A 27,290-nucleotide genomic window follows, 5' to 3' on the forward strand; every position below is an offset into this window, starting at 1 on the left:
ATTCACCTATTGTGCTCTATGCTACTTTCTCCCCACCCCCACCCTCCTCTAGCTTATCTCTCCACACTTCAGGCTCTGTCTTTATTCCTGTGAAGGGCTTTTGCCCGAAACATCGATTTCGCTGCTCCTTGGATGCTGCCTGAACTGCTGTGCTCTTCCAGCACCACTGATCAGAATCTGGTTTCCAGCATCTGCAGTCATTGTTTTTACCTTGTAGAAAATGTTAGTTAGACCACAGCTGGAGTGTTCTGTAATCTGCATTATCAGATGGACTGAGTTGTGGAGATTTACCAGGTTGTTGTCTGGGCTGGAGAATTTCAGTTATGAAGACATATTGGACAGACTGGGGTTGTTTCCCTCACAGCAGAGAAGATTGTAACGGATGTATAAAATTATGAGGAGCATAAATGGCACAGGCAGGAAGAAACAATTCCTCTTGAAGGGAATCAATGACAAGGGAAATAGATTGAAGGCAAGGGGCAGAAGGTTTAAAAGGGATCAGAGTATGGTGGGAACCTGGAACTCACTGCCTGTTAGGGGGGGGGGTAGAGGCAGAAACCCTCATAACACTGAAATATTTAGATGCACACTTGGGATTCTGAGGCATATAAGGCTATGGATCAAGCGCTGGAAGTTGGGATTAGAATAGTTAAGCGATTGTGTTTTACCAGCATGGATGCAATAGGCCAAAGGGCCTTTCTCTGTGCTGTAGACTTTCTCTATGACTGACTTCCACTGGCTGCAGAGGCTAGGATATAGGTACAGTCTAAAGTTAGAAATGGATCTTTCAGGAATTAAATTAGAAAACACTCCTCATATGAACAAAGTAGAAGTTTAGAACTTTCTTCAGTAAATATCTATTGATCCTGGATGAACTTTTATTTTAAAACAAGAGATTGAAAGATTTTTGTAAATCTGATGTAGTAAAGGCTATGAGAAAAGTTGCTTACATAGAGTTAGACTGCAGATCAGCCATGCTTTCACTGAGTGAAGAAAAACATGCAGAGAGATAAAGGCCTACTCTTGTTCTAATATTACTACGATTCCAGCTTCCTACAACTTATGTTCCATTAAAATATCACATCCGTGCCAGGATAACAGCTATTGGTATCAATCATAAGTTCTGACTGAGGCAACTTAAAAATTGACATGTAAAGGCTATGGGAATCGACCTTTATTGGAGTCAATTCCATTTAAGTAATCTAACTAGGTTTTCTTTTAATTTAGCACTAACATGGGATGTTTACTCTAGTGTGTATGTACCCAAGTCAAAAATTACACCTGAACTTGATTTTAATTATCAACAGAATCAGAAGTTGAACAGATCTGTTTTGCTTCCACTTCTCTACTTCACCTTGAGATGTTAATAAATACCAGAGGTCACTCTCATAATAAAACTTTAAATTAGCTTGTACCAAAGTTTATGTTAATAAGAATGAATGATTGATGATCATTAAGCAGGAATGAACATGACTTTAAATCAGATATATGGACTGAAGTTCACCAGCAGCTTGAATGATAAGCCTATAAGTAGCTTAGCCATGCAAACCGGCAAGGCTTTAGATCCAATTTCTGGCTTACAATGAATTGGTTGATTTCCACCGGGACAGTTGCATTGATGTTACAAAAGAACTCAATGACATTGCATTGGCAAGGTACAGGAAGCTTCCAATAGTTCTTATGCAGCAAACCCCATCTTGCTAACACTGATCTTACCTCCCTGATCTGCCCGTATTGCTCATAAACAAAGCTTTTCACTGTACTTTGGTACATAACATTAAGTAAATAAATCAAAAACAAATAAATCAACTAGATGTACATGGCTGTCAGGCAAGGACACCAGACTGACCTCCAATTTGTATCCCCACCCCCAAACATTTTTACTGAAGTCTTTCAAACACTAACTTCATATTAATAAGTGATTTGGCATCAACTGAGCTACATTCAAAACACCCCCATTCAGCACTCCTTCTAGTCACCTTATTCAACGTAGCTAATTTATTTTGTGACATATTCAATCTAGTGCTCTTGTATTTGATGCATAAGGAACGCAGTAGTGATTATGGATGTTGTGATCAGGGGAATAGATACAGCTTCCTGCAGCCATAACCTAAAGGATTTGGTTACCTGCTTGGTACCAGGTTGAAGAACATTTCCTGGTAGTTAGCAAAGAACTTGGAACAGGAGAGCAAGGATTTAGTTGTCAAGGTCCATATAGGAACACCTCTAGAACTAGAAATGATACTCCATGGAACTTGAGGATATGGGCCAAGTGCTGGCAAATGTGACAAGATTAGTTTAGGATATCCGGTCAGCATGGATGAGCTGGACTGAAGGGTTTGTTTCCGTGCTGTACGTCACTATGATCTTGCATCCAAATTAATCAGAAACAGTTGAAACAGAGGATGGGATACCAAGGAAGAAGACACAGACAAAGTCTAGTTGAATAGCAGGTAATTGAGATACTGAATGGGGTAAAAATTAAGGAGGAAATACTAGAAAGACTGACTGGATGCGAAGTTGATAAATTTTCAGGATAATACGGGATTCATCATGGGATGCTGACGGAAAGTGTCGAAATTGCACAGCTACTGGTCATAGTCCTGCTTCGACACAGGAATTAGTGCTAGAGGACAGTCCCATCTTAGCCCTTTGCAGTGCCTTCTGGATATCTCATGAAAGGACCAAGTCATAAATGCACCAGTCCTCTTGAACACAAAAGTCTTTGATATGTTGACTCTCAACAAGCAGAAGTTGAGACTTGGGGCTGCATGGTGGCACAGTGGTTGGCACGCCTGCCTCAGGAACCCATGTTCCATTTCAGCTTGGGTGACTGTGAAATTTGCATGTTCTCTCCGTATTTGCATGGGTACCCTAGTTTCCTCCACAGTCCACAGATAGATTGGCCATGCTCAATTGCCCTATATTGTCCTGGGATGTGCAAGCTAGGTAGATTAGCCATGGTAAGTTTAGGATTTCTTCTCAGGGTTGGTGCAGACTTGATGGGCCAAATGGCCGTTTTCTGTCCTGTAGAGATTCCATGAACTTCTATGAACTACTCTGGCAATGCTTGCAATGTGGAAGATGGTGGCATATCCACAGATTTTCTGGTTAGGCAGAGTGAAGTCACAAGCTGAATAGGACCTCAAAAGCTTCACTTCAAGAATCCTAATGAGCATGGCATTAAGGCCTGGATCTCCAATTAGCATACCTGATGACAGATGAACAGGATCCATGAGCTGGCATAAGACACGACCATGATCAGTGGCTACGGCAGTCATAGCTGTCACAGAGCGACTCTTCCCTTATCCCAAAAGCCCACTTTGTTAGTTTTCACAAGAAACCAGTTTTTGATGGAGTAACCTCCAAATTCCTACCCCATTTATATCTCAATGCAAAGATGACACGTTAACTATTTTTGAATCGACAGGCGCACATTAACTCCTTCTACAACTTCAGCTTCAACTGTACTCAAATTCACTTTTGAATGGAATAGCCTAATTAAGTCTTTCCTCTATGTATTAGCTGAGAAATTCACTAATGAGTTCTCTACCACAATCTCCCCGAAGTTCACTTTTCCTAACAACATATACCTTGAAATTCCAACAGCTCCAGGTACTATAAGATTGGCCTCATTAACCACCTTGGAAGTAGGGCCTGTGTCATTTGCTCACTGTGCAAGCTTGATGCTGAAAGACGGCACAAACCTACTACGCAGTATAATGGCTTCCCCAATTAGACTGTTGCTAAGCAAACCAAAAACAGAAGTTTCTGGATAAATGTTGCAGGCCTGGCAGTGCGGGTGGAGAGAAAGCACAGCTAACATGGAGTCCGGTAACCCTTCCTAAGATCTGTTGCTTACTATATGTTGTGCAGACTCACGAGTGGGCTAAAGGCAGTCATTTGAAGTATTGAAAAGTACTCAGGCTACCTCAGATTAAAGGTAAGTTGTTTTTTTAGACTTTCAACAACAGTTAAAACTAACCATTTCAAGCTGCTAATACACAGCATTAGATTAGATTAGATTCCCGACAGTGTGGAGCAAAAGGAGTTGCATTGTCTAGTAGCAGGATGAGATTCCAGCTGAAAAGGCACTTTCAGAGACATTAATACAGCACAAACAAGTAACATGGTATATAAATTCAAGTGCCAGTTTGATGCCAGGTATGCAGGCTGCATGTCTCAACAACTGGTGGATTATATCAAATAGCATATCACTTCAGCTGTTCACAACAAAAAGAGAAATGAGAAATGGCTGTACTCAACACACTGTGCCTGAAAAACTCAGTATATGGTACTTAACATTAGGTCTTCAAGAAAGACATTGTAGCCGGGAATTTCAGTTGGGATGGTGAGATTCTCTAACATTAAAAACAGCCTGAAAAAAAAATCCGAATTTTCAAAACGTATTCAATATTGTTGCTTGATAAAAGGGCTCTCAAGATTGGGAGCAATGTGTAAGTTTCAATAATAGCTCAACTGGTGGCACTCTTCCATTTTGTTTTTACCTTTTTACCATTTTGAGTCAGCCAGCTATTGGTTCAAATAGGGAGAAGTGACCATGTAATGTTATAACGCATAGTAGTAGAGGACTTGGGCCCAGATATTTCCTGCAGATTCTTGAGCAATGTCACAAAAGATAATACATTGTCCAATAGTTGTAATGGGCTTGTGTTAATTCAAACATGAAGCAGTGGGGAGAGCATATGCTTTAAAAAAATCAAACCAGCATCAGGAACTAATCATTTCAGACCTAAACCCATAGTCTAATACTCTAGCAGTGTACCACCACATCTCAATTTTCTTCAAGATAAATATTTTAAAATTACACCCTTCCACAAAAACATTACTTAAAAAAACAAATTTGATGCTTCTGCAATGTAAAACTTTAGGCTAACAGCACATTAAACAGCATTACTTACCATCCACTTCGTCAACCACTGCCCGAATGACTAAAGGAAAAACTCCTTTGTCTAGATCAAAGTTTAACTAAAAGGTAAAAGAAAAAGACAGTCAAAAAAATTCATAAGTTTTAAACACAGCTTTAAAAATACTGCAAAACTTACAAAAACCTTTTGAAAGATGAACACCCCAAGGTTTATGACAAAATAAAAACTATTAAACAAAACATCAGTCTTTTAAGATGTTAAAGACAGTCAAATTACAACACTTACTACATTGAAATAAACATACTGTAACATTCCCGGTCTACTGAATTCAAAAGATAACACTGCAATAATATTAAAGAACAGATGGTCCAGAAATGGTGCTGTAAATTCAACTAAGCCAGCTAAAACTTCCTCTATGAGTAACACTGCAGAAGATTACCTTGTAATTTATAAACGTACTGACTTTACATAATAAAAGTGTACGATAATTAAAGAATTAGAAATTTGTGGGCGTCTAATAAATTTTGGAAAGACAGAGAAAACTACCTTAAAGGAGATGGAAAGAGATATTGACACACAGGACTACAAATAGTGAGCACATTTTCATAAAAAAATAAATGAGTTATCTTGTGCTATGCTTCATGTCACCACACAACTGCTGACACACTATTTTTTTAATATTATTAATTTGTGGGGATTAGTGTGTTCTGATTCTTGATTATTATGATTATGAAGACTGCTTAATTTATGTTCTGGTCAGGCTAGTAACCTTTTATGTTTAGAATAATAAGTATTTGAGGATTTCAAACATTGCCTGAGAGAAAGAATTCACGAGGTTTCAGATTTTGAGCAAAATATAAGCTTCATTGCACAAAGTTAAAATAGTAAAACATTCTAATACACAAATTACATATATAATTACACAGAGCCACAAAATACTCGACCAGCTGGAATCAACAAGGGAAGTAAAGTTAACAGGTAAACAATGCTAAACATACCATACAGTATATCAAGTAGCAAATTCAAATTAAGAAAGTTCCAACAGACATTATTAACACAAAACATTTGCATTCTTCATTTTGAAGATTGAGCCTCAGAACTTGCTCAAAATACACCCTCCATGAATTCACCCTTGTGATCCAAGACTGCATTCCACTGGATTCCCAAAAGCTCTACTCCAACACGTTGTCATACACAATTCCTGCAGACACAGATAGTTTGACTATAGTGGCAACAACCCTAGCTTTCCAAGCTCCAATATTTGTCAGCTGTACCAAAGAAATATTGTTTGTGGCTTCTTTCATCCCTACACTCAGCTATCAAACAGCTCCAAGGACTTCGACAGTCCTGATGGATGTCATTGACCGAAAACATTAATTCTGCTTCTCTCTTCACAGATGCTGTCTGACTTGCCAAGTACTTAAATCAGAGTTTTTGTTTCAGATTTCAAGCCTTTGTAGTATTTGGCTTTTATAATTAATATGTATTCTGCTAAAGAAACCAATTTATCATTTTTTTTCCTTAAGTGGTTGGGATGGTCTGGATTCTAATGTATTAAAGGAAAATTATGGGTAAACTAATTAAACTAAAAGTTGATGAAGCACGCAAGTTCAATGGGGCTTTCAGAGTGCTGCTCCTTCATCAGGCGGTTGTGGAGAATATTGGACTGTTGGACTACAACCTGGCACTGTGTGATTATTAGAAATTTTTAAGGGCTTTAGTGAAGGAAGAAGTTATTACATAATTAGAAAAGAAGAAAATAGGTGCAAGGAGCTAGCCCTGATAGAATCATACAGTAACAAAACAGATCCTTCAGAGTCCAACTTGTCCATGCCAACCAGACATCTCAATCTGACCTGGTCCCATTTCACTTGCATGACACTAATCATTTGCTATAAATACTGTGCCTTATGATCCTGTTCCACAGCTACCTGATAAAGGATCCGCTCTCTAAAAACTAGTACTTCCAGATAAATCTGTTGGATATAACCTGGTGTGTGATTTTTAACTTTGTCCACCCTAGTCTAACACCAGCACCTCCACATCATGGCTGACCAATGAAGGAAAGTGTGCTAAACGTATTCTTCATTATTCTATGTACCTGTGATTCTATGTTCATAGAACTATGAACTCCAAGGTCTCCATGTTCAGCAACATTACCCAAGAACATTACAATAAGTGTACAAGTCCTGCCCTGGTTTGCCTTACAAAATGCAACACCTCACAGTGATCTAAAGTAAACTCCATCTGCCACTCATTGGCCCACTGGCCCACCTGACCAAGGTCCCACTGTACTCTAGATAATCTTCTTCACTGTCCACTCCACCATCTATTTTGTTGTCATCCGCAAACTTACTAACTATGCCTCCTATATTCACATCCAAATCATTTCTGGCAAAAGTTATTGACAATCGTCTTCATTCTTTCATGAGATTTTAAGCATTAGAGAATTGTAATATTTGTGGACTTTATAAGTGAAAATATATTGGGCAAAAGTGACAACATGGCCCTTCAGCAATAACTATGAATGATTGCAATCTATATACAAATTGAAAACTTCAGGTTGGTAAGTGTAGCCTTGAAGAAATTTCATAGAACACCTCTGTTTAATTTCTTGGAGCAACATTTTTTGAAACTAAGCAAATTATACATTAACTTGGTATTGTGTAGTGTGGCAGGATTAATGCATGACCTCAGAGTATTAACACCTCTAGGTAACTGTGGTCATATGACCGTATTTTACATCCAGACTGAGAGAGAGAAAAGGTCTAAGACTAGTATTTAAAATTTATAAGATGACAATTATGTAGGCATGAATAGTCTGGTAGATGGATCAGTACAGAAGCAATGACAGGCAATTTCACACTACTCAGAATAATTACATTGCTACTATAAAGATAAATTCTTAGAGAAGCAGCCACCATTCACATTTTACTAAAATAGTAAAAAAGAATCAAATTTGAGGAGAAAGTAAGCCAATGCACAAAAGTGAGCAGCTGATCAGATGATTGTATTCTGACCAATCAACGACTAAAAGGCTAAACACCATTAATAAATTGGAGTATAAGAGGACACTCGTTAAAAATATAAAAAACAGATAGCAGGGAGTGTCTATTATGTAGGCAATTTCTTGGTAGGCGGGGAAATCAAAAGTGAATCAGGGAGAGATCAGAATGTGGAATTTGGAACATGAATAAACCAGCCAAGATCGTATTGAATGGTGGAGCATGCTTAAAAGGGATAAGTGGCCTAAAGCTTCTCCAATTCACATGTGGATAAGCCTATTCCAACATTCAATCAATCATGTTTGAGCTTTAATCTTAATTATACTTTCATGCTCAATTCAACATCCCTCAATTAACCCATAGTCCCGAAATCTATCAATCTCAGTTATGAACAGACTTGACGACTGAGTATTTCCAACCCGACTGAATTTCAAACATTCACAAGCATCAGCAAGCAAGTTTCTTATCATCTTAGCCATAACTGATTTGGTCCATCATTCCGAGACTGTGCTCTTTTGGTTTACACTGTGCAGCAAGGAATCTTATAGTCTCAGCATCTGCCTTCTCAATCCCCCAGAATCAGAATCTTAAAGGTGTCAATAAGATCACCTCCCATTTTTCTGAACTCCTCAAGGTAAAGGCCGAATTCAGCCAACCTCACAATTAAGAATAACCCAGTGTTAGAAATTAGAAACAGGTTTAGGTTTTACATACACAAAATCTGCTTAAAATAGACAAAGCAATAGGTTTGCTCTGAGAGCTTTGTTTTTCTGAAAACTGCGTAAGGTTCCATTTCCATAGAAACAAGGCTAGTGGGGTTGTTAGGCTCAACAAAGGGCCACAGTTGGATAAATGAATGAATAGATATTCCTACAAACTGTGCTAGGCTTTTAATTTAACCTTGCTTAATTAAGATGCCTAAAGTATGAATTCCTTAGTGTCTGAAAGTAGCAGTTACTTTAGTGAAATACATCATAGCTCGCTGCCTGTTAAGGGATGAGTAGTAGAACTGAATAATCATTGTGATCAGCTTGTTAACAAACCTTACAAACAGCCCTTGACATAAAAGACTTGGGGCAACACTCATGAGTGTTTAAAGAAATCAAGAAGCCTTGGATATTGAAGCGAAATAGAAGGAGGAGGAAGAATGAACTGTTTTTGCATGTCGATCATCCTGCCAATCTGGACCAGTATTCCCTAATTATCATGGTATGTACGCTTTTTGCTATATATCAATTGCGTTGCATTCTCTCAAACTCGGATTAAACTTAAATTCCAAATTGCATCTTCACTGCACTACCTGCAATGCAAGCAAGTCCTTTCTTAAATACAGCACATTTAATTATAATTTAAACTAAATATAATTAAATAGAATATCTTAAATATAAAACTGAGCAGAGTGCTCCAGGTGAGATCTGACAGTCATAAATCTGTCCATTTAAAATGGATATAATAAAATATTCCCCTGTAGGCATATAGCAGTTTTCTGATTCACAACATTTCCAAAAATGCAGACAGATTACCATTTCAGCATCAATCAAAATGGGAGTCATTTGTAATTCATTTCATTTGCTTGTGTCATTTCAACTTTGTTGTTCATACTTTTATGATCTTCACTTGAAGAACGCAGAACAGTAGTTTTGCAAAGTAAAGGACCTGTGACTGGAGTGTGAAACCTTTGATGCTGGTTATGGAATACTCAAATAAGCTACAGAAATTTGCAATTCATGGACCACTCTGCGAACACACATGGTGTGGTTGTGACAGCATCAAAAACCATGAAAAACATGCACAATTACAGCCAGACTGCTTTACTCTTACAATAAAGGCCAACATACCATTTGATTCATTAATTACTTGCTGCACTTATATTAGCTTTTTGTTTCTTTTACAAGAACACTCAAATTATTCTGAACGTCAAACTTAAAAACTTTCTAACCATTTTAAAAATATTCTACTTTTTTTAAATCCACTTATCAAAACAAACATCATCTCATTTCTAAACCTTAACTCCATTTGTCACATATAGTTGGCTGAGACAAAGTACACATGGAATTACTGGAGAAGATTAATTGGGAAAAGCAGAACAAAACTTGATTAACAATTCACCAGAAGGCAGAAAACAGAGAAAAAAAATCCCTTAACTGCACGAAGTGTAGTTCAGAATGAGAGCAATTCAATATGTAGATCAATAATTTAGATTTGGTCAAGAGACTAACATGAAAACCTGCAAACTGTACTAAAATCAGAAGTGTTGTTAATTTATTAAACAACCAAAGCTTTTGAGGTAGTAGCAAGATGTAGAATGAACTGTATAAATAAAAGTAATACCTCAGTTGGAATTTAATATTAGTAAACTTAGAATCATACAATCTACTAGAAACGAATGGGAAAACGATGGGGGGTGATTTTTTCTTTTTCTCCTTATAGTTACGACAAAGTAGAAATCGCCACCATACAGAGTGGGTGACGTGAACACAAGTAGGAGACCGCACACAGAAGTGGTGGTTTACAGTGGTTAAAAAAAAATTCAGAAAAGACACAGTCAGAAAGTCAAGGTAGAACTAAAATTATGAGACTCGATTGAGGTCAGCAGTGAAGTAAGGATGTTCACTGCTGGGCTCAAAGAAAGCTGTCCATCAGATCCTAGTAATATCTGTCCTACAGACTTCCTTTTTCTTGACATTTATTTTGGATGACAAAGCTAGGGCATCTTTAGGTGTCCACCATTAAGTGTACTATTAAGTAGGTGAAACAGCCAATCACAAGGAGTCATTCCCACAAACAGTAAACCAGGAATCAAAGCAAACCAAATCCTTGGCAGTTCTAAACTTTACAGGTAGTGAAACAAATAACTGAGACAGACACAGAGAATTGCGAAAGATGATAAAATATCACATCCTTTAAAAAATGGATATTTTAAAGTAGTTGAATTTCTGGTCAAAATGGCAACATTTGGGACTAATAACTTTAACCTTCAGGGTGAGGGGTTATTTAACAGTAATTGTGAACTCTGTATGTCACTAAATACAGGGATTATCCGAACGAGATGAGCGGGCACCATTTTGTTTGGATAATCGATCATTCGGTTAATCGATTAAATGCCTTTCCACTGGGGCTCGGAGTTTTTAAAGTCTACTCTCCATTCAAGAGACTGCAGCAACACACGGTAAGCATGACCCCCATCCCAACACTACCCCCCGCAACTCCGTCCCCCCGCCCCATCCACCCCCACCCCCTCTCCAGGACAGCCGGACTGGACACCAACAAGACTGCTGCCGCCTTTGTGGGGTAAGTCTCCAAACAGAGTGCACACACACAACTTTTTGACAATTTCCATGTTTGCCCTGTATAAGACAATGTTGGAGAGATTATCTGGGGAAGCAGTGGGGTTAGGGTACACCCCTGTGTAGAACTCCAGGGAAAGTGGGGAGAGAGAAAGGGCGGGAGGTCAGTCATTTGGAGACAGTGCCTGTTTAATCACTGTACAGAGGAACCGTGATTATCTGAATACCAATTATCCGAAAATCGGATTATCCGAAGGAGATCGAGGTCCCGAGGGAAACATTACATGAAAGACGTGTTTCCAACAGTGATCATGTCTTTTGTTTACAGTGATTAAACAGGCACTGTTTCCAAATGACTGACTGCCCACCCTCTCTCTCCCCACACTTCCCCTAGAGTTCTACACAGGGGTGTAACCCCCCCCCTTTCCCCACAGTATCTCTCCAACATTGTCCTGTACAGGGCAAAGGTGGAACCTGTCAAAAAGTTGCAGTTAAAAGTGGCTGTGGCTGCGTGTGTGTATGTTATTTGGAGACTTACCCCACAAGTGCAGGTCAGGTCAATTGCTCATAGTCAGAGGGAAATGGGTCTGGGTGGGTTATTCTTTGGAGGGTTGGTGTGGACTGGTTGGGCTGAAGGGCCTGTTTCCACACTGTAGGGAATCTAATCTAATCTAAAAAAGGCAACTGCAGCAGTTTTGTTGTTGGTGTCCAGTCCAACTGCCCCAGAGAGGGGGCAGGTGTGTACAGGGTTGGGAGGGGGGCAGATGGGACAGGATGGGACGGGGGACTGGGTTTGGGACAACTGTATTGGACGAGGTTGGGGACGGGGGGAGGTGTTGGATGGGGTTGAGGGTGGGAGGGGTGGTGTTGCACGGTGTTGGGGCGGGGGCATTGTTAGAGTGTGTTGGGGCGTGGGGGGGGTAGGTGTTGCACTGGGTTGGGGGCAGGAGGACGGTGCTGCATGGGATTGGGGGCATGGCCTCGCGCGCTGAGAGTTTCTGCTAGGTTCCTGAACAGGGAGCAGGCTTCAAAAACTCCAGAGAAAGGCATTTAATCATTTAACCGAATAATTGATTATTCGAACAAAATAGTGGCCGCCCATCACATTCGGAAAATCGAGGTTCCTTTGTAAACAAAAGACACGATCACTGTTGGAAGCACATCTCTGATGTAATGTTGCTATCGGGACCTCGAGATCTCCTTGGATAATGTGATTTTCGTATAATAGGTATTTGGATAATCGAGGTTTCCCTGTACCCAGTTCCTCTCATTCAGCAAGGCACAACCTCTTCCAGAATGTTACAATGAGACTAAGAGCAATGTGGATGCTTTCATCATTTAATTGATTTCTAATTAACTGAAGTCTTAGGCATTCTCCACACATGCCTAATGCTGAAGCACAAAATCACTGAAAACAACATCCTTTAACTTTGTATATGTGAACTGCAGAAGTTCCTTGCCTGTTCCAAAGGATTAATGATAGTAAAGTTGATAGTTCCACATCAATCTAAGCCACTGAGCTTGACAAGTTGCTCAGTCCAGAGGCTGTGAGGAAAGGAAGGTGGTGACCTTTATAGGTAATTAATACAGAACCTGAAAGGATAATAATCAATATGCAAAGTATTATAAACAGTTTAAACATTTCACCATGTACTGTTGATAATGTAACTTTTATCAAAAATTCACTTTAAGCGACTCTAATTTCTATTGAATTTTTAATTGCAGTCAAATACCTAAAAAATGCTTCAAGTCATAAATTTCATTATCACCAAAAATTCTGTTTTGATTATTCAAAAATTAACAAAGCCAACTATTAATAATTTTTACTGCATATTTTAAAGATTTTCAATGAGAACATAGTGCATCACTGTACTTATTAAAGGATTGTACTTCACAACTTCTTCACACATTTGGGAAACAGTGCATGAAATTAAAAGTTTAGAATGCACAGAAATAATCCTGCTTGTTCTCTTAGTGATTGTACATGCAGTACACTTCCTTTGGGTAGAAACAACATAATTATACATTAACAGTCATACAGTTATTTTATAATTTAAATTGTCCGCATAGGAACTTCCATATCACTTCAAAGTAATTATTTTGTGAAGCACTTTTGGTGTTGTATAAAAGGAAACAATGGCCCAGACCTTGCAGTCAGTGACAAAGTAAGAACAATCACGACTGACCACAAAGATTGTGATTTAGTGACCTCTGGGAAGAGAACTTCAACAATTCATATGCAACTAAATATTAGCATTATTTAACGGGTATTAAAGCGTTAAGCTGCAGTGGCACCATCAAGAGGGCATAATGGTCAGTCATGTTAAACTTGCTTCAGCCAGCCTATCAAAAAATGAAGCACATGAATAATCCTAAACTGTGATCAGGCCAGAGGAGTTTAGATTAGATTAGATTGCTTACAGTGTGGAAACATGCCCTTCGGCCCAACAAGTCCACACCGACCCGCCAAAGCGTAACCCACCCAGACCCATTCCTCTACATTTACCCCTTCACCTAACACTACGGGCGGTTTAGCATGGCCAATTCACCTAACCTGCACATTTTTGGACTGGGGGAGGAAGCCGGAGCACCCGGAGGAAACGGGGAGAATGTACAAACTCCACGCAGACAGACAGTTGCCTGAGGCGGGAATTGAACCTGAGTCTCTGGCGCTGTGAGGCAGCAGTGCTAACCACGGTGCCGCACACTTTCAGATCTCCGATGTCAGTATTTTGCTTTTGCACCAATAATAGTGCCCCGTTCCTGCTGTAACTGAGTTATGCTTGCTGTCAAAGACTCTATATAAATTCTGGGCCATTATAATTTCATGGAGTGTAAAATTCAAACACCTATGCAAAAACAAGGAGAAAATTAATTAAATTTACAGACTGGTTCCAAAGATTTTAGAAAATTCAAGAATGCATTACAAACATTTTTGTCCAATTGTAGTTACAATTCATAATGATCTAATTAGAGAAACAGTTAATTCTGATACAGCAGGAATGGAGCAGTTTTATTGGTGCAAAAGCAAAATAAAAATCAAAAACGCTGGAAAAAAAAATCAACAGGTCTGCCGGCAAGACAAGCAGTGATAACACAGGATTTCATCAAAATCTTGTGAGTATTTCCAGCATGTTTGCTTTTCCAGGACCAAACATTATTAAAATTAGGCTGCATTTGCTGACACCAGCACATGTTCTCTGTGTCACTTTTAATCACACTTATGCATAGGAACAGTTTTGGGGGAAAATGGGCCACAAAGCAGAAATGGAGAGGTTGGGCCCTGGGTAAAGGAGAGTTGGGAGTACTCGGTACGTGGGGAAGGTAGCGGTTGAGATGGGGACCTGAGGAAATGTTGAGGGGGAATAAAAGGAGATTGGGAATAAAAGGAGATTGGGAATAAAAGGAGATTGGGAATTAAGAGGTAAGATGGGGACAAGAAATCCTGCATCCTCTCTCCCTACTGTTGAACCCCATTCCAAAAGTGCACACGCTTTCCTGTGTGCATACAGTACTGCATTTACATATAAACACTGTTTGGAATCATGCACATGCGCATTTCCAAATTAGCACTGATGCATAGTTGTTCACAGTTGCGGATATCAGCAAACACTGCCACTAAATTAAAATCAAAATGATCTAAAATGCATGAAATATGAAATAAGATGAAGAAATTATAACACCAAACAGTCAACTGGATTTTAAATTTAGTTAAAGAGAGACTTCTGTTGCTATTCATCATGAACAAAGGAACAAACGGCATGGCTCGCATTCTTAGACAATATAAATAGGATGTTAAATTATAGGTTGCAGCAACTGGACAATGAAAATACAGCCAGAGTTATTTATGGAAACTTTAGCATGGTATCTTTTTACAATAGATGGTATTAGTTCCTGAATGATACCTGGATCGGTGGAGCTCAGATTGATTCGTCAAACCTGTAGACCCAATGATACACAAGGGAGCTTAAATTCAGTGCTATAACTTAGCAATAAACAATCTGTATTTATCGTCTAACCCCAAGTACTGATACATATGGAAGGTTGGCCTGGGATTTGCAATCAATTCTTGGTTGCCATCACAAAGCCACCTGAACAAAACGAAAGCACGGACAGAACGCGCCTTTAAAAAGGTCACTACCGGCCTAGATTATTACCCATATTTGTTTCGGTTATAAAAAGGTGCACATCACAATGCTGTTCTTTTAGATGTATATAATGCTCAACCTCAGAAAGAACTCAGGGAACTTAATTCCGTGTTGGGAGAAAACCTCAAAGCTGTTCCAGTTATCAAGATTACAAGATTATGACGTGATTTATGGAATTACGGGTGAGCAAGATGACAGAACAAAAAAGCAAAACCAACATTCACTTATCCTTTTGCCTATTTTCCATGAATAAATTACACTCTGCTTCCAATACATTTGTAGCCACTGTATTCTATTCTTTGCATGGTAAACTATTTTCATCAAAACAAAGTATTTTTAAACAGCTGGTGAGAATAGATTTGACAACCAACATTACAACACTCCAAGACCTTTACAGTTTAAAAAGGGCAAGTGTATTTTAAGGATTCTGAATGCTCTATTGTTTTGAACCTGGTGTTCAAAATAATTGACTATTTTTAACATAAAAATCACCCCTATATCTTAATAAGTCGCTCAGTTTTCAATTGAAATTATGAATTTTTTGAAAAATTACATAAACAGTTAGCTCAATCAACAACAAACAGGAAAAGATCAAAAGGACAGAATTCAGTATTGTGTAGTTCTTCCCAGAGTTGCTACCACAAAGCTTATTACAATTTATCGAGCATAAACATAAATAGAATAAAAGAAAGCAGAGCCAATTCACTTAAAGTTATATTCTGCTGGTAAAGCTCACAACAATTAACAAAAACATGCAATACTCCAGACAGGATGAAAATATTAATCCATTGGTTTATCCCAGAAACAGTTTCAACTTTGTCTTCAACTTGGAACTAATGCAATGTTAAATAACAAAATAAAACTATGTTCTCTTCAAACATTCTACAAAAACATCAGAAATCATAAGCCAGAATTCAGTGGCGCTTGAACAGTAGGCATAGATTGAATTTATTCAGACTTAAAAATTATACTGGCCTTCCTCACAAATGATACTGCAAAGTCTAAAACAAGGCAATACTGTATATACTGAACCACAAAAATGTAGAACACAGGAAATTGCCAATATGTTCCAGTGCATTCACACCAGCAACAAGCAGCCATCAGCCTGCTCCAACTTTCCAGAACCTCATACATAACAGCATTACAATTGAACATGAGCACTTTTAAAAATGTCATGAGGGTTTTGCTTCCCAGCATCATTTTAAGCAGCAAGCTACCAGATTAAATGGTACAATGATTAAAATAAGTCACAGAGATGTACATCATGGAAACAGACTCTTCGGTCCAACCCGTCCATGCCGACCAGATATCCCAACCCAATCCGACCTGCCAGCACCCGGCCCATATCCCTCCAAACCCTTCCTATTCATATACCCATCCAAATGCCTCTTAAATGTTGCAATTGTACCAGCCTCCACCATTTCCTCTGGCAGCTAATTACATACACGTTCCACTCTCAGTGTAAAAAAGTTGCCTCTTAGGTTTCTTTTATATCTTTGCCCTCTCACCCTAAACCTATGCCCTCTAGTTCTGGACTACCCTACACCAGGGAAAAGATTTTGCCTATTTACCCTATCTATGCCCTTCATAATTTTATAAGCCTCTATAAGGCCACCCATCAGCCTCCGACGCTCCTGGAAAAACAGCCCCAGCCTGTTCAGCCTCTCTCTGTAGCTCAAATCATCCAACCCTGGTAACATCCTTGTAAATCTTTTCTGAACGCTTTCAAGTTTCACAACATCTTCCCGATAGGAAGGAGACCAGAATTGCATGCAATACTCCGACAGTGGTCTAACCAATGCCCTGTACAGCTGCAACATGACCTCCCAACTCCTGTACTCAATACTCTGACCAATAAACAAAAGCATACCAAACGCCTTCTTCGCTATCCTATCTACCTGTGACTCCACTTTCAAGGAGCTATGAACCTACACTCCAAGGTCTCTTTGTTCAGCAATACTCCCTAGGACCATACCATTAGGGGTATACATCCTGCTAAGATTTGTTTTCCCAAAATGCAGCACCTCGCATTTATCTGAATTAAACTCCATCCGCCACTTCTCAGCCCATTGGCCCAACTGGTCAAGATCTTGTTGTAATCTGAGGTAACCCACTTCGCTGTCCACTACACCTCCAATTTTGGTGTCATCTGCAAACTTACTAACTGTATCGCTTATGCTCACATCCAAATCATTTATGTAAATGACAATAAGTAGAGGACCCAGCACCGATCCTTGTGGCATTCCACTGGTCACAGGCCTCCAATCTGAAAAACAACCCTCCATCACACCCTCTGTCTTCTAACTTTGAGCCAGTTCTATATCCAAATGGCTAGTTCTCGCTGTATTCCATGAGATCTAACCTTGCTAATCAATCTCCCATGGAGAACCTTGTTGAACGCCTTACTGAAATCCATATAGATCACATCTACTGCTCTACCCTCATCAATCTTCTTTGTTACTTCTTCAAAAAACTCAATCAAGTTTGTGAGACATGATTTCCCACGCACAAAGCCATGTTCACTATCCCTAATCAGTCCTTGCCTTTCTAAATACATGTACATCCGGTCCCTCAGGATTCCCTTTAACAATTTGCCCACAACCGAAGTCAGGCTCACTGGTCTATAGTTCCCTGGCTTGTCCTTACCACCCTTCTTAAACAGCGACACCATGTTAGCCAAACTCCAGTCTTCCAGCATCTCACCTGTGACTATCAATGATACAAATATCTCAGCAAGAGGCCCAGCAATCACTTCTCTAGCTTCCCACAGTGTTTTAGGGTACACCTGATCAGGTCCTGGGGATTTATCCACCTTTTTATGTGTTTCAAGACATCCAGCACTTCCTCCTCTGTAATATGGACATTTTGCAAGATGTCACCATCTATTTGCCAACAGTCTATATCTTCCATCTCCTTTTCCACAGTAAATACTGATGCAAAATGCTTGTTTAGTACCTCCCCCATTTTCTGCGGCTCCATACAAAGGCAGCCTTACTGATCTTTGAGGGGCCCTATTCTCTCCCTAGGTACCCTTTAGTCCTTAACATATTTGTAAAAACCCTTTGGATTCTCTTTAATTCTATTTGCCAAAACTATCTCATGTCCCCTTTTTGCCCTCCTGATTTCCCTCTTAAGTATACTCCTACTGCCTTTATACTCTAAGGATTCATTCAATCTATCCTGTCTATACCTTACATATGCTTCTTTATTTTTCTTAACCAAAACCCCAATTTCTTTAGGCATCCAGCATTCCCTATACCTCCCAGCCTTTCCTTTCACCCCAACAGAAATATACTTTCCCCAGATTCTCGTTATCTCATTTTTGAAGGCTTCCCATTTTCCAGCCGTACCTTTACCTGCGAACATCTGCCCCCCCCAATCAGCTTTCGAAAGTTTCATGCCTCATACCGTCTAAATTGGCCTTTCTCCAATTTAGAGCTTCAACTTTTAGGTCTGGTCTATCCTTTTCCATCACTATTTTAACACTAATAGAATTATGGTCACTGGCCCCAAAGTGCTCCCCCACTGACCCCTCCGTCACCTGCCCTGACTTGTTTCCCAAGAGTAGGTCAAGTTCTGCACTCTCTAGTAGGTACACCCACATACTAAATCAGAAAATTTTCTTGTACATACTTAAGAAATTCCTCTCCATCTAAACCCTTAACTCTATGGCAGTCTCAGTCAATGTTTGGAAAGTTAAAATCCCTTACCGTAACTACCCTATTATTCTTACAGATAGCTTAGATCTCCTTACAAGTTTGTTTCTCAATTTCTCTCTGACTATTGGTGAGGTCTATAATGCAATCCCAAAAAGGTGATCATCCCTTTCTTATTTCTCAGTTTCACCCAAATAACTTCCCTGGATGTATTTCCAGGAATATCTTTCCTCAGCACAGCTGTAATGCTATCCCTTATCAAAAATGCCACTCCCCCTCCTCTCTTGCCCCCCTTTCTATCCTTCCAGTAGTATTTGTATCCTGGAACATTAAGCTGCCCGTCCTGTCCATCCCTGAGCTTTGTTTCCATAATTGCTATGATATCCCAGTCCTATGTTCCTAACCATGCCCTGAGTTCATCTACCTTCCCTGTTAAGCCCCTTGCATTGAAATAAATGCAGTTTAATTTATTAGTCCTACCTTGTCCCTGATGAACCAGAGGACACAGCTTAAAAATACGGGGTAGATCATTTAGGACAGAGATGAGGAGAAACTTCTTCACCCAGAGAGTGGTGGCTGTGTGGAATGCTCTGCCCCAGAGGGCAGTGGAGGCCCAGTCTCTGGATTCATTTAAGAAAGAGTTGGATAGAGCTCTCAAGGATAGTGGAATCAAGGGTTATGGAGACAAGGCAGGAACAGGATACTGATTAAGGATGATCAGCCATGATCATATTGAATGGTGGTGTAGGCTCGAAGGGCAGAATGGCCTACTCCTGCACATATTGTCTATTGCCTGTTTGACTCGCTTCTGTTTTCAACTGTATCAGTCTCAGATTGACCTCCTTCCTCACTGTCTCCCTGGGTCCCAACCAGCAGGTTTCCTATCATATTATTAAATGGAGTTTAAATTCCCCACAACCCATTATACTAGCTCAGAGACTACAGTCAAATAATATAGCCTTTGTTTATATATTCACAAAACAATTGTTAAAGAAGTGATGTCATTCAACTTTTGCTCTGAACATATTTTCATGATTAGCTTCTTATTTAACCCTATCATTCACTTGAAGCACACCACCCACCAGCACAAAAATCAACCCCAACAATTTTTGGATCCCAACAGCCTTCCCTAATTTTGATTATCAGTTATTATTCAGTCAACAATACCCTTATTTTTGTACCAACCATTAGCAGTTGGCTGGTACCTGAAAATTAAATAAAGGAAAGGATCCTTACAAATAACAAATAGCGATGATAGACAACAGCATCAACAGTTCCAACCTTTGACATGAATACATGACAGCTGTTTAAAGGTATTTTTGTTCAGTTTTCTTTCAACAAAAAAAAAGCACAAACTGTGTAAAAATCTACAAATTATTTGGTTTAATATTTCATCTCTTTCATTGAAAAGATGTTTCGCTCTTTTCAGGGGCCGCTCAGGTAACGGCTTCTACTTACAGTAGGAGTGTCAATCTGATAAGAAAATCCTCATCACAAGTAATCAAATCACATAGTATCAGGTAACCCCACTTCAACAAGACGGTTCAGTGATGCTACATTGGTTTCACTCTAATAGCTGGACCTTGCAATGTGTCCCGTAGATTTTTGGATCTTCATATGGTGTGCATTCTATCTACTGTACATGGCAGAAGAATGATTTTTCCCTTCTCTTCATTAGCAAATTGACATTTCTTTCAAAATATATGCAATGTATAATTATATGGAAGCTATAACAATGACAACTCAAAGGCACAAACTGTACACAGCCCAATCCAGGTAAATATACCCTCCAAAGGGGAAGCAAGAGACTTAAGTCACTTCACTCACATTGTGATGTATTGTCAAAAGATATTTCACCTGTAAGTTACTAATATAATGACAACAGTGTAGTACAAACTGTTAAAATATATGCCCATAGAAATAACTGAATCCAGGATGCTTCAAATGAATCAAAGGAGCTTACTGATCAAGTACTGTTAAACTTTAAAGGTAGTTCAAAGTAATTAAGCTTTGCATTTTATGGTTTACATATTTACACTGAGAAATTTAGTTTGAATGAAAGAATACTTGAAAAACCACACATTTGATTCACTTTCATTTATTCTTTCATAAGATGTGGGCATGCTGACCAGGGTAGCATTTGTTATCCATCTCTCGTGCTTTTGAGGTGGTGGTGGTGGTGGTAAGCGATCTTCCTGAAAATGCAGTCCATGTAATGCAAATATATCCAGAGCGTTAGGAAAAATTTCCAGGATTTTGACCCAGTTAACAGTGAAGAAAAAATTTAAAATCAGATTGCTGAGTGTCTTGGGAGGAACTTGCAAATCGTGGTCTTCCTATGTATTGTCTTTGCCTTACAGCAGAAGGACATGCTTCCAAACCTATGGCTATCTTTTCAGCTTTATACAGGAGCTCCTCAGTCTAGACTTCCTTTTAAAATAAAAATGCATACCCTATTGGGGAAATTATTTATTGGAAGCAGTCTATCATTGTCGTCTGCTCCTTCAAACACCTTGGATCAGATTTTCATCTCACAACAGTTAGAAGAATCACATTAAATCAGGAAACCTACAAGAGAGTGATTTTCATCTGGCTGCAACACAAATTTGTTCTGCTTCTCTTACCAAACGCTACTTCTCCTCTAGCCTTATAATAAACCGTGTGCATATGCACCTCTTCCAAAGTTGGAGGGGCCATTGTGAAGACCACAAAAAAATTTCAATTTCCTTTCTAATACTCTTTTCAAGCACTGTTGTGGGTTTTGGAAGAAGCCGATCAAACAATCAACCAACCAGAAAATAAATATTCCATCATTTTGAAGAGGTCACAGCCACTGCAGGATGCCTGTAGAGTCATTGAGAACATTCTAACACCTAAGTATTTCATGTTTGACCCTTCAATGTCACTAAGAGTTAATGCATAGTAATTAATGTACATATGTTTTTAGTGCAGTGATTGATGCAGGCCCTGTCTTGTGGAAAGTGCATTAAGGCATTCAAAATTATAGAAAAATTGCTGGCATACTCTTCTTTCACACTTTGAACTAAGATGAATTTCATTTAAAAATGTCCAACTATATTTGACTTTGGGGGAAAAAAATCTGCTCCACTCTATTGATTGAAAGACATTCTGCTTTGAAATGGAAATGAATCACCATCTGTTTTTGCATTTTTATAAGGGTCTGAGATTAAAAGCTAATATTTTGATAGCTGTGGCCATTATGAATGTTTGGCTGTGTTCCAAACTTAAGAGTGCTCAGCTCTGTCACAAAGCCACTTGTGAGACTGAATAATAATTTTGAATGTTGTAATAACATAATTCACCATTGATGTGGTCTTTGAATATATGACCACTGAGGGAGATCTTGTGACAATAGATAGTGTCCCTGCTTTTGCACCAGAGCTCTGTATTCAGGTCTCCATCCAGGACTTGACAGCCAAAGTTAAGGCACATTCACAACATAAGCAAACAGCTCAAACATCAACTTATTAATCTTTCCACACCTATGGCAGGTGGCAAGAAAGGGAGACACTCATGGTCAGCTACCTGGAGAAACCACTTTAGTCTCTGAGCAAGTTTGGCAGCATCTGTAAAAAGACTTGGGGGTTAATGTTTCGGGTCCAGTGACCCTTCTCCAGAACTGATGATAACTAGGAAAAGGTGGATGTTTATCTAGAAGATCGGGGTGGGGGAGTAAACAGCTGGTGTAAATAGAGCCTATAGAGGGAAACACAGTTGGACAGACAGTGGGGAGGGGGATAAACAGCTGCTAATGGGTACTATGAGAAGCTGACAATGGGATGTGTATTGTCGCAGCCCATTTGAGGCCAAGCCCTGCTAAGTGGAAGCTGAGGTCAGTACATGGCAAACATATGCACACACAACCTATTAATAGCCCCTAACATCAGCTATTCATTCACCCAAACTGAACTTAAACCATCCTTTGTCTGTACACCTGATTTTCCTCTCTCTTTAGGCTCTGTCTCCACTTATCACTTCACTATCCTATTTACCTGCAACTCCACTTTCAAGGAACTATGAACGTGCACTGCAAGGTCTCTCCGTTTAGCAACATTCCCCAGGATCTTACCATCAAGTGTACAAGTCCTCATCTGATTTGCTAATCCAAAACACAGTACTTCACATTTATTTAAATTAGACTCCATCTGCCACTCCTCAGGCCATTGACCCATCTGGTCAAGATCCCATTGTAATCTGAGGTAACCTTCTTCACTGTCCACTACACCACCAATTTTGGTGTCATCTGCAAACTTAATTACTATACCTCCTATGTTCATATACAAATCATTTATATAAATGATGAAAAGCAGTAGATCCACTGGTCACAGGCCTCCAGTCTGAAAAGCAACCCTCCCCCACCACCCTCTGCCTTCTACCTTTGAGCCGGTTCTGTATGAAAATAGCTAGTTCTCCCTGTATTCAATGGGATCTAACCTTGCTAACCAGTCTACCATGAGGCACCTTGTTGAATGCCTTACTGAAGTCCAGATAGATCACGTCTACTGCTCTGCCCTCATCAATCTTCTTTGTTACTTCTTCAAAAAATTCAATGAAGTTAGTGAGACATGATTTCCCACACACAAAGCCACGTTCACTATCCCTAATCAGTCCTTGCCTTTCCAAATATACGTACATCCTGTCTCTCAGGATTCCCTCCAACAACTTGCCCACCAATGTCAGGCTCACTGGTCTATAGTTCCCTGGCTTGTCCTTACCACTTTTCTTAAATAGTGGCCCAATATTAGTCAATCTCCAGTCTTCCTGCACTTCACCTGTGACTACCGATGATACAAATATCTCAACAACAGGCCCAGTAATCACTTCCCTAGCTTCCCACAGAGCTCTACAGTACACCTGATCAGCTCCTGTGGATTTGTCCACTTTTATGCATTTCAAGATATCCAGCATTTCTGCCTCTGTAATATGGACATTTTGCAAGATGTCACTATTTATTTTCCTACATTCTATATCTTCCATGACTTCTCCCACGGTAAATATGGATGCAAAAGACTCGTTTAGTATCTCCCCCATTTCTTGTGGCTGCACACATAAGCCTGTCTTTGCCTACTGCTGATCTTTGAGGTGCCCTATTCTGTCCCTAGTTACCTTTTTGTCTTTAATGTATATATAAAATCCATTTTGATACTCCTTAACCCTTTCTCATGTCCGCTTTTTACCCTCCTGATTTCCCTCTTAAGTACACTCCTACTGCCTTTATACTCTAAAGATTCACTTAATCTCTTCTGTCTATACTGAACATATGTTTCCTTCCTTTTCTTAACCAAACCCTCTAGCATCCAGCATTCCCTACACCTATCAGCCCTTATGTTGACCCTAACAGGAACATACTGTCTCTGGACTCTCATTATCTCATTTCTGAAGGCTTCCCATTTTCCAGCTGTATCTTTACCTGCGAATATCGGCCCCCCAGTCAGTTTTTGAACATTCTTGCCTAATACTGTCAAAATTAGCCTTCCTCCAATTTAGAACTTCAACTTTCAGATCTGGTCTATCCTTTCCCGTCACTAATAAAATTATGTTCGCTGGCCGCAAAGTGCTCCCCCGTTGACATCTCAGTCACCTGCACTGTCTTATTTCCCAAAAGTAGGTCAAGTTTTGCACCTTCTCTAGTAGGTACATCCACATACTGAATCAGAAAATTCTATTGTACACACTTAACAAATTCCTCTCCATCTAAACCTTTAACACTATTGGCAGCCCCACTCTCTGTTTGGAAAGTTAAAATCCCTAACCATAACCACCCTATTATTCATATAGATAGCTGAAATCTCCTTACAAATTTGTTTCTCAATTTCCTGCTGAATATCAGGGGTCTATATAATAAGGTGATAATCACTTTCTTATTTCTCAGTTCCACCCAAATAACTTCCCAGGATGTATTTCCGGGAACATCCTGCCTCAGCACAGCTGTAATGCCATCCCGTATCAAAAATGCCACTCCCCCTCCTCTCTTGCCCCCTTTCTAATCTTCCTGTAGCATTTGTATCCTGGAACATTAAGCTGCCAGTCCTGCTCATCCCTGAGTCATGTTTCTGTAATTGCTATGATATCCCAGTCCCATGTTCTTAACCATGCCCCGAGTTCATCTGCCTTCCCTGTACAGCCTTTTGCATTGAAGTAACTGCAGTTTAACTTATCAGTGGTATGAAGATGTGGGCGTACTACAGAATTGCGACTGGGTTGACAAATTGCAGTCTACTTGGATGATGTGGTGATCTTTACTAAGTCCTGGAAAGATCACATGGTACAGATGGCAGAGCTCTGTGAACGACTAGGAGAAGCAAAACTGGTGATAAACTTAAATAAAACGGAATTCGTGAAAGCACAGGTGACATTCTTGGGGCATAACATCAGTCATAAAAGAAGTTGCATCAAGACACTGTTCAAAAGGGCCACAACACACTGCAGTACACCAGAACTGCAAAAAGAGGAAGAAGAACATTATACAATGTACTCGCCAAAAACGGATACCCACGCAATTTCATCAACAGATGCCTAAGGGAAAGAGAACGGAACGAGGACATGCTGCAACCCAAAGGACTAGCCACACTACCATACATCAAGAGCATTTCCAAACTGACAGCCAGACTACTGCGACCACTAGGACTCATAACAGCACACAAACCAACAGCCACTCTCAGACAACTCACCAGAACGAAGGACCCGATACCCAGCATGAGCAAAACCAATGTAGTGTGCAAAATCCCATGCAAGGACTGCACAAAATACTACACAGGACAAACAGGAAGACAGCTAACGATCCGCATCCATGAACACCAACTAGCCATGAAACGACATGAGCAGCTATCCGTAGTAGCCACACACGCAGATGACACCAACATGAATTCAACTGGGACAACACTACTATTATAGGACAAGCCAAACAGAGGACAGTCAGGGAATTCCTAGAGGCATGGCACTCATCCACAGATTCAATCAATAAGCACATCGACCTGGACCCAATATACCGGCCACTGCAGCAGAACTGACAACCGGAAGCGGCAGATTCAAATCACTATAAATGCCAGAGGAAAGATCACAGAAGCGCTTCACAGGAGGCTCCCAAGCACTGAGGATGTCACCTAGACAGGGGACGAAACGTCTGCATCACAAATTCCCAGCTCGGCGAACAGAACCACAACAACAAGCATCCGAGCTACAAATCTTCTCCCAAACTTTGAATAGAAGGTTGACCCCATGAAACGCAAAGACAAAGGCCATTGAGGAATTTCCACAGCCAACCTCGAAGAAAGAGATTCTTCGATTCTTAAGTCTCAGTGGATTCTATCGGAAGTTGTTCCAAACATCAGCAGTGTAGTGGCACTGTTAACCGATTTGCTGGAGAAGAACACAAAGTTTCGGTGGGCAGAACATGGTCAGGAGACACTCGGCTGTTTGAAATCCATATTAACCAGCAAACCAGTTTTAGCTACATCAAACTTCAAAACCTTTTAAAGTTGCCATCGATGCTAGTGACATAGGAGTACAGCTCCATCTCCTACAGGACGATTGAAATGCCTGTTGGTTAATTTTTGAAGATCAACATTCATCAGAGGAAATACTCCACAATCGAAAAGGAATTGTTGAGCTTGGTACTGGCCTTCCAACATTTTAATGTGTGAGTCACGAACAACATGTTGGAGACAGTTGTATACATGGATTACATTCTTAGAACGCTTTAAAGACAAGAATATGAGACTATTTCGTTGGAATCTTACGTTGCAGACTCTTAATTTAAAAATCATACATGTTCTGGATCAGAACAATGTAATCGCAGATGCGTTATCGCGGATTTAACTGATGGAGGTTAGATGAGATTTGTATATACATACACAAACAGGTATATGAGAAGAAGTTATCTGTATGTTAGGATAATGTGTTTAAAAAGTAGAGGAAGAAAATGAAGCCATTTTTCCATGACAGTGGTTCATTTTTCTGAAGGGGAGAGATGTTCTGAAGATGTGGGTGCACTGTACTCGAGAGATAATACCAACACAACTACCTGAAAAGAACCAAGTGTTCAGTAAAAAAACTATAATGTAACATTTGGTCAAACAAATTGATTAGCTGGTTGCCTGGAAACGACAAAATAGATTTGAATTAGGCCAATCAGTTTAAATTATACCCCGAAAATTATACCAAACTCCAATCCCGTTTGAATTTAGTGTATTGACAAACTTAAAAGCCAATGACACAATCCTGACGCTTTGAGGGTATAAGACCGGAGAAAATCGCACAATTGGGAGAAGTGCCAAGCTCCGGC

General features: G+C 39.7%; 1 protein-coding gene across 3 annotated transcripts in view; it reads right to left on the reverse strand.

Annotated features, from left to right (window-relative positions):
- LOC132825532 (E3 ubiquitin-protein ligase MGRN1-like) overlaps positions 1 to 27,290 on the reverse strand; it is a 158,810-nt gene that overhangs the window by 54,819 nt on the left and 76,701 nt on the right. For all 3 annotated transcript variants that reach the window (XM_060840899.1, XM_060840897.1, XM_060840900.1), the window contains exon 6: positions 4,923 to 4,989. In XM_060840899.1, coding sequence (XP_060696882.1) covers positions 4,923 to 4,989 — 67 coding nt within the window. The remainder of the gene's footprint in view (positions 1 to 4,922; positions 4,990 to 27,290) is intronic.

Source organism: Hemiscyllium ocellatum, chromosome 20 (genome assembly GCF_020745735.1).
Source record: "Hemiscyllium ocellatum isolate sHemOce1 chromosome 20, sHemOce1.pat.X.cur, whole genome shotgun sequence".
NCBI lineage: Eukaryota > Metazoa > Chordata > Chondrichthyes > Orectolobiformes > Hemiscylliidae > Hemiscyllium > Hemiscyllium ocellatum.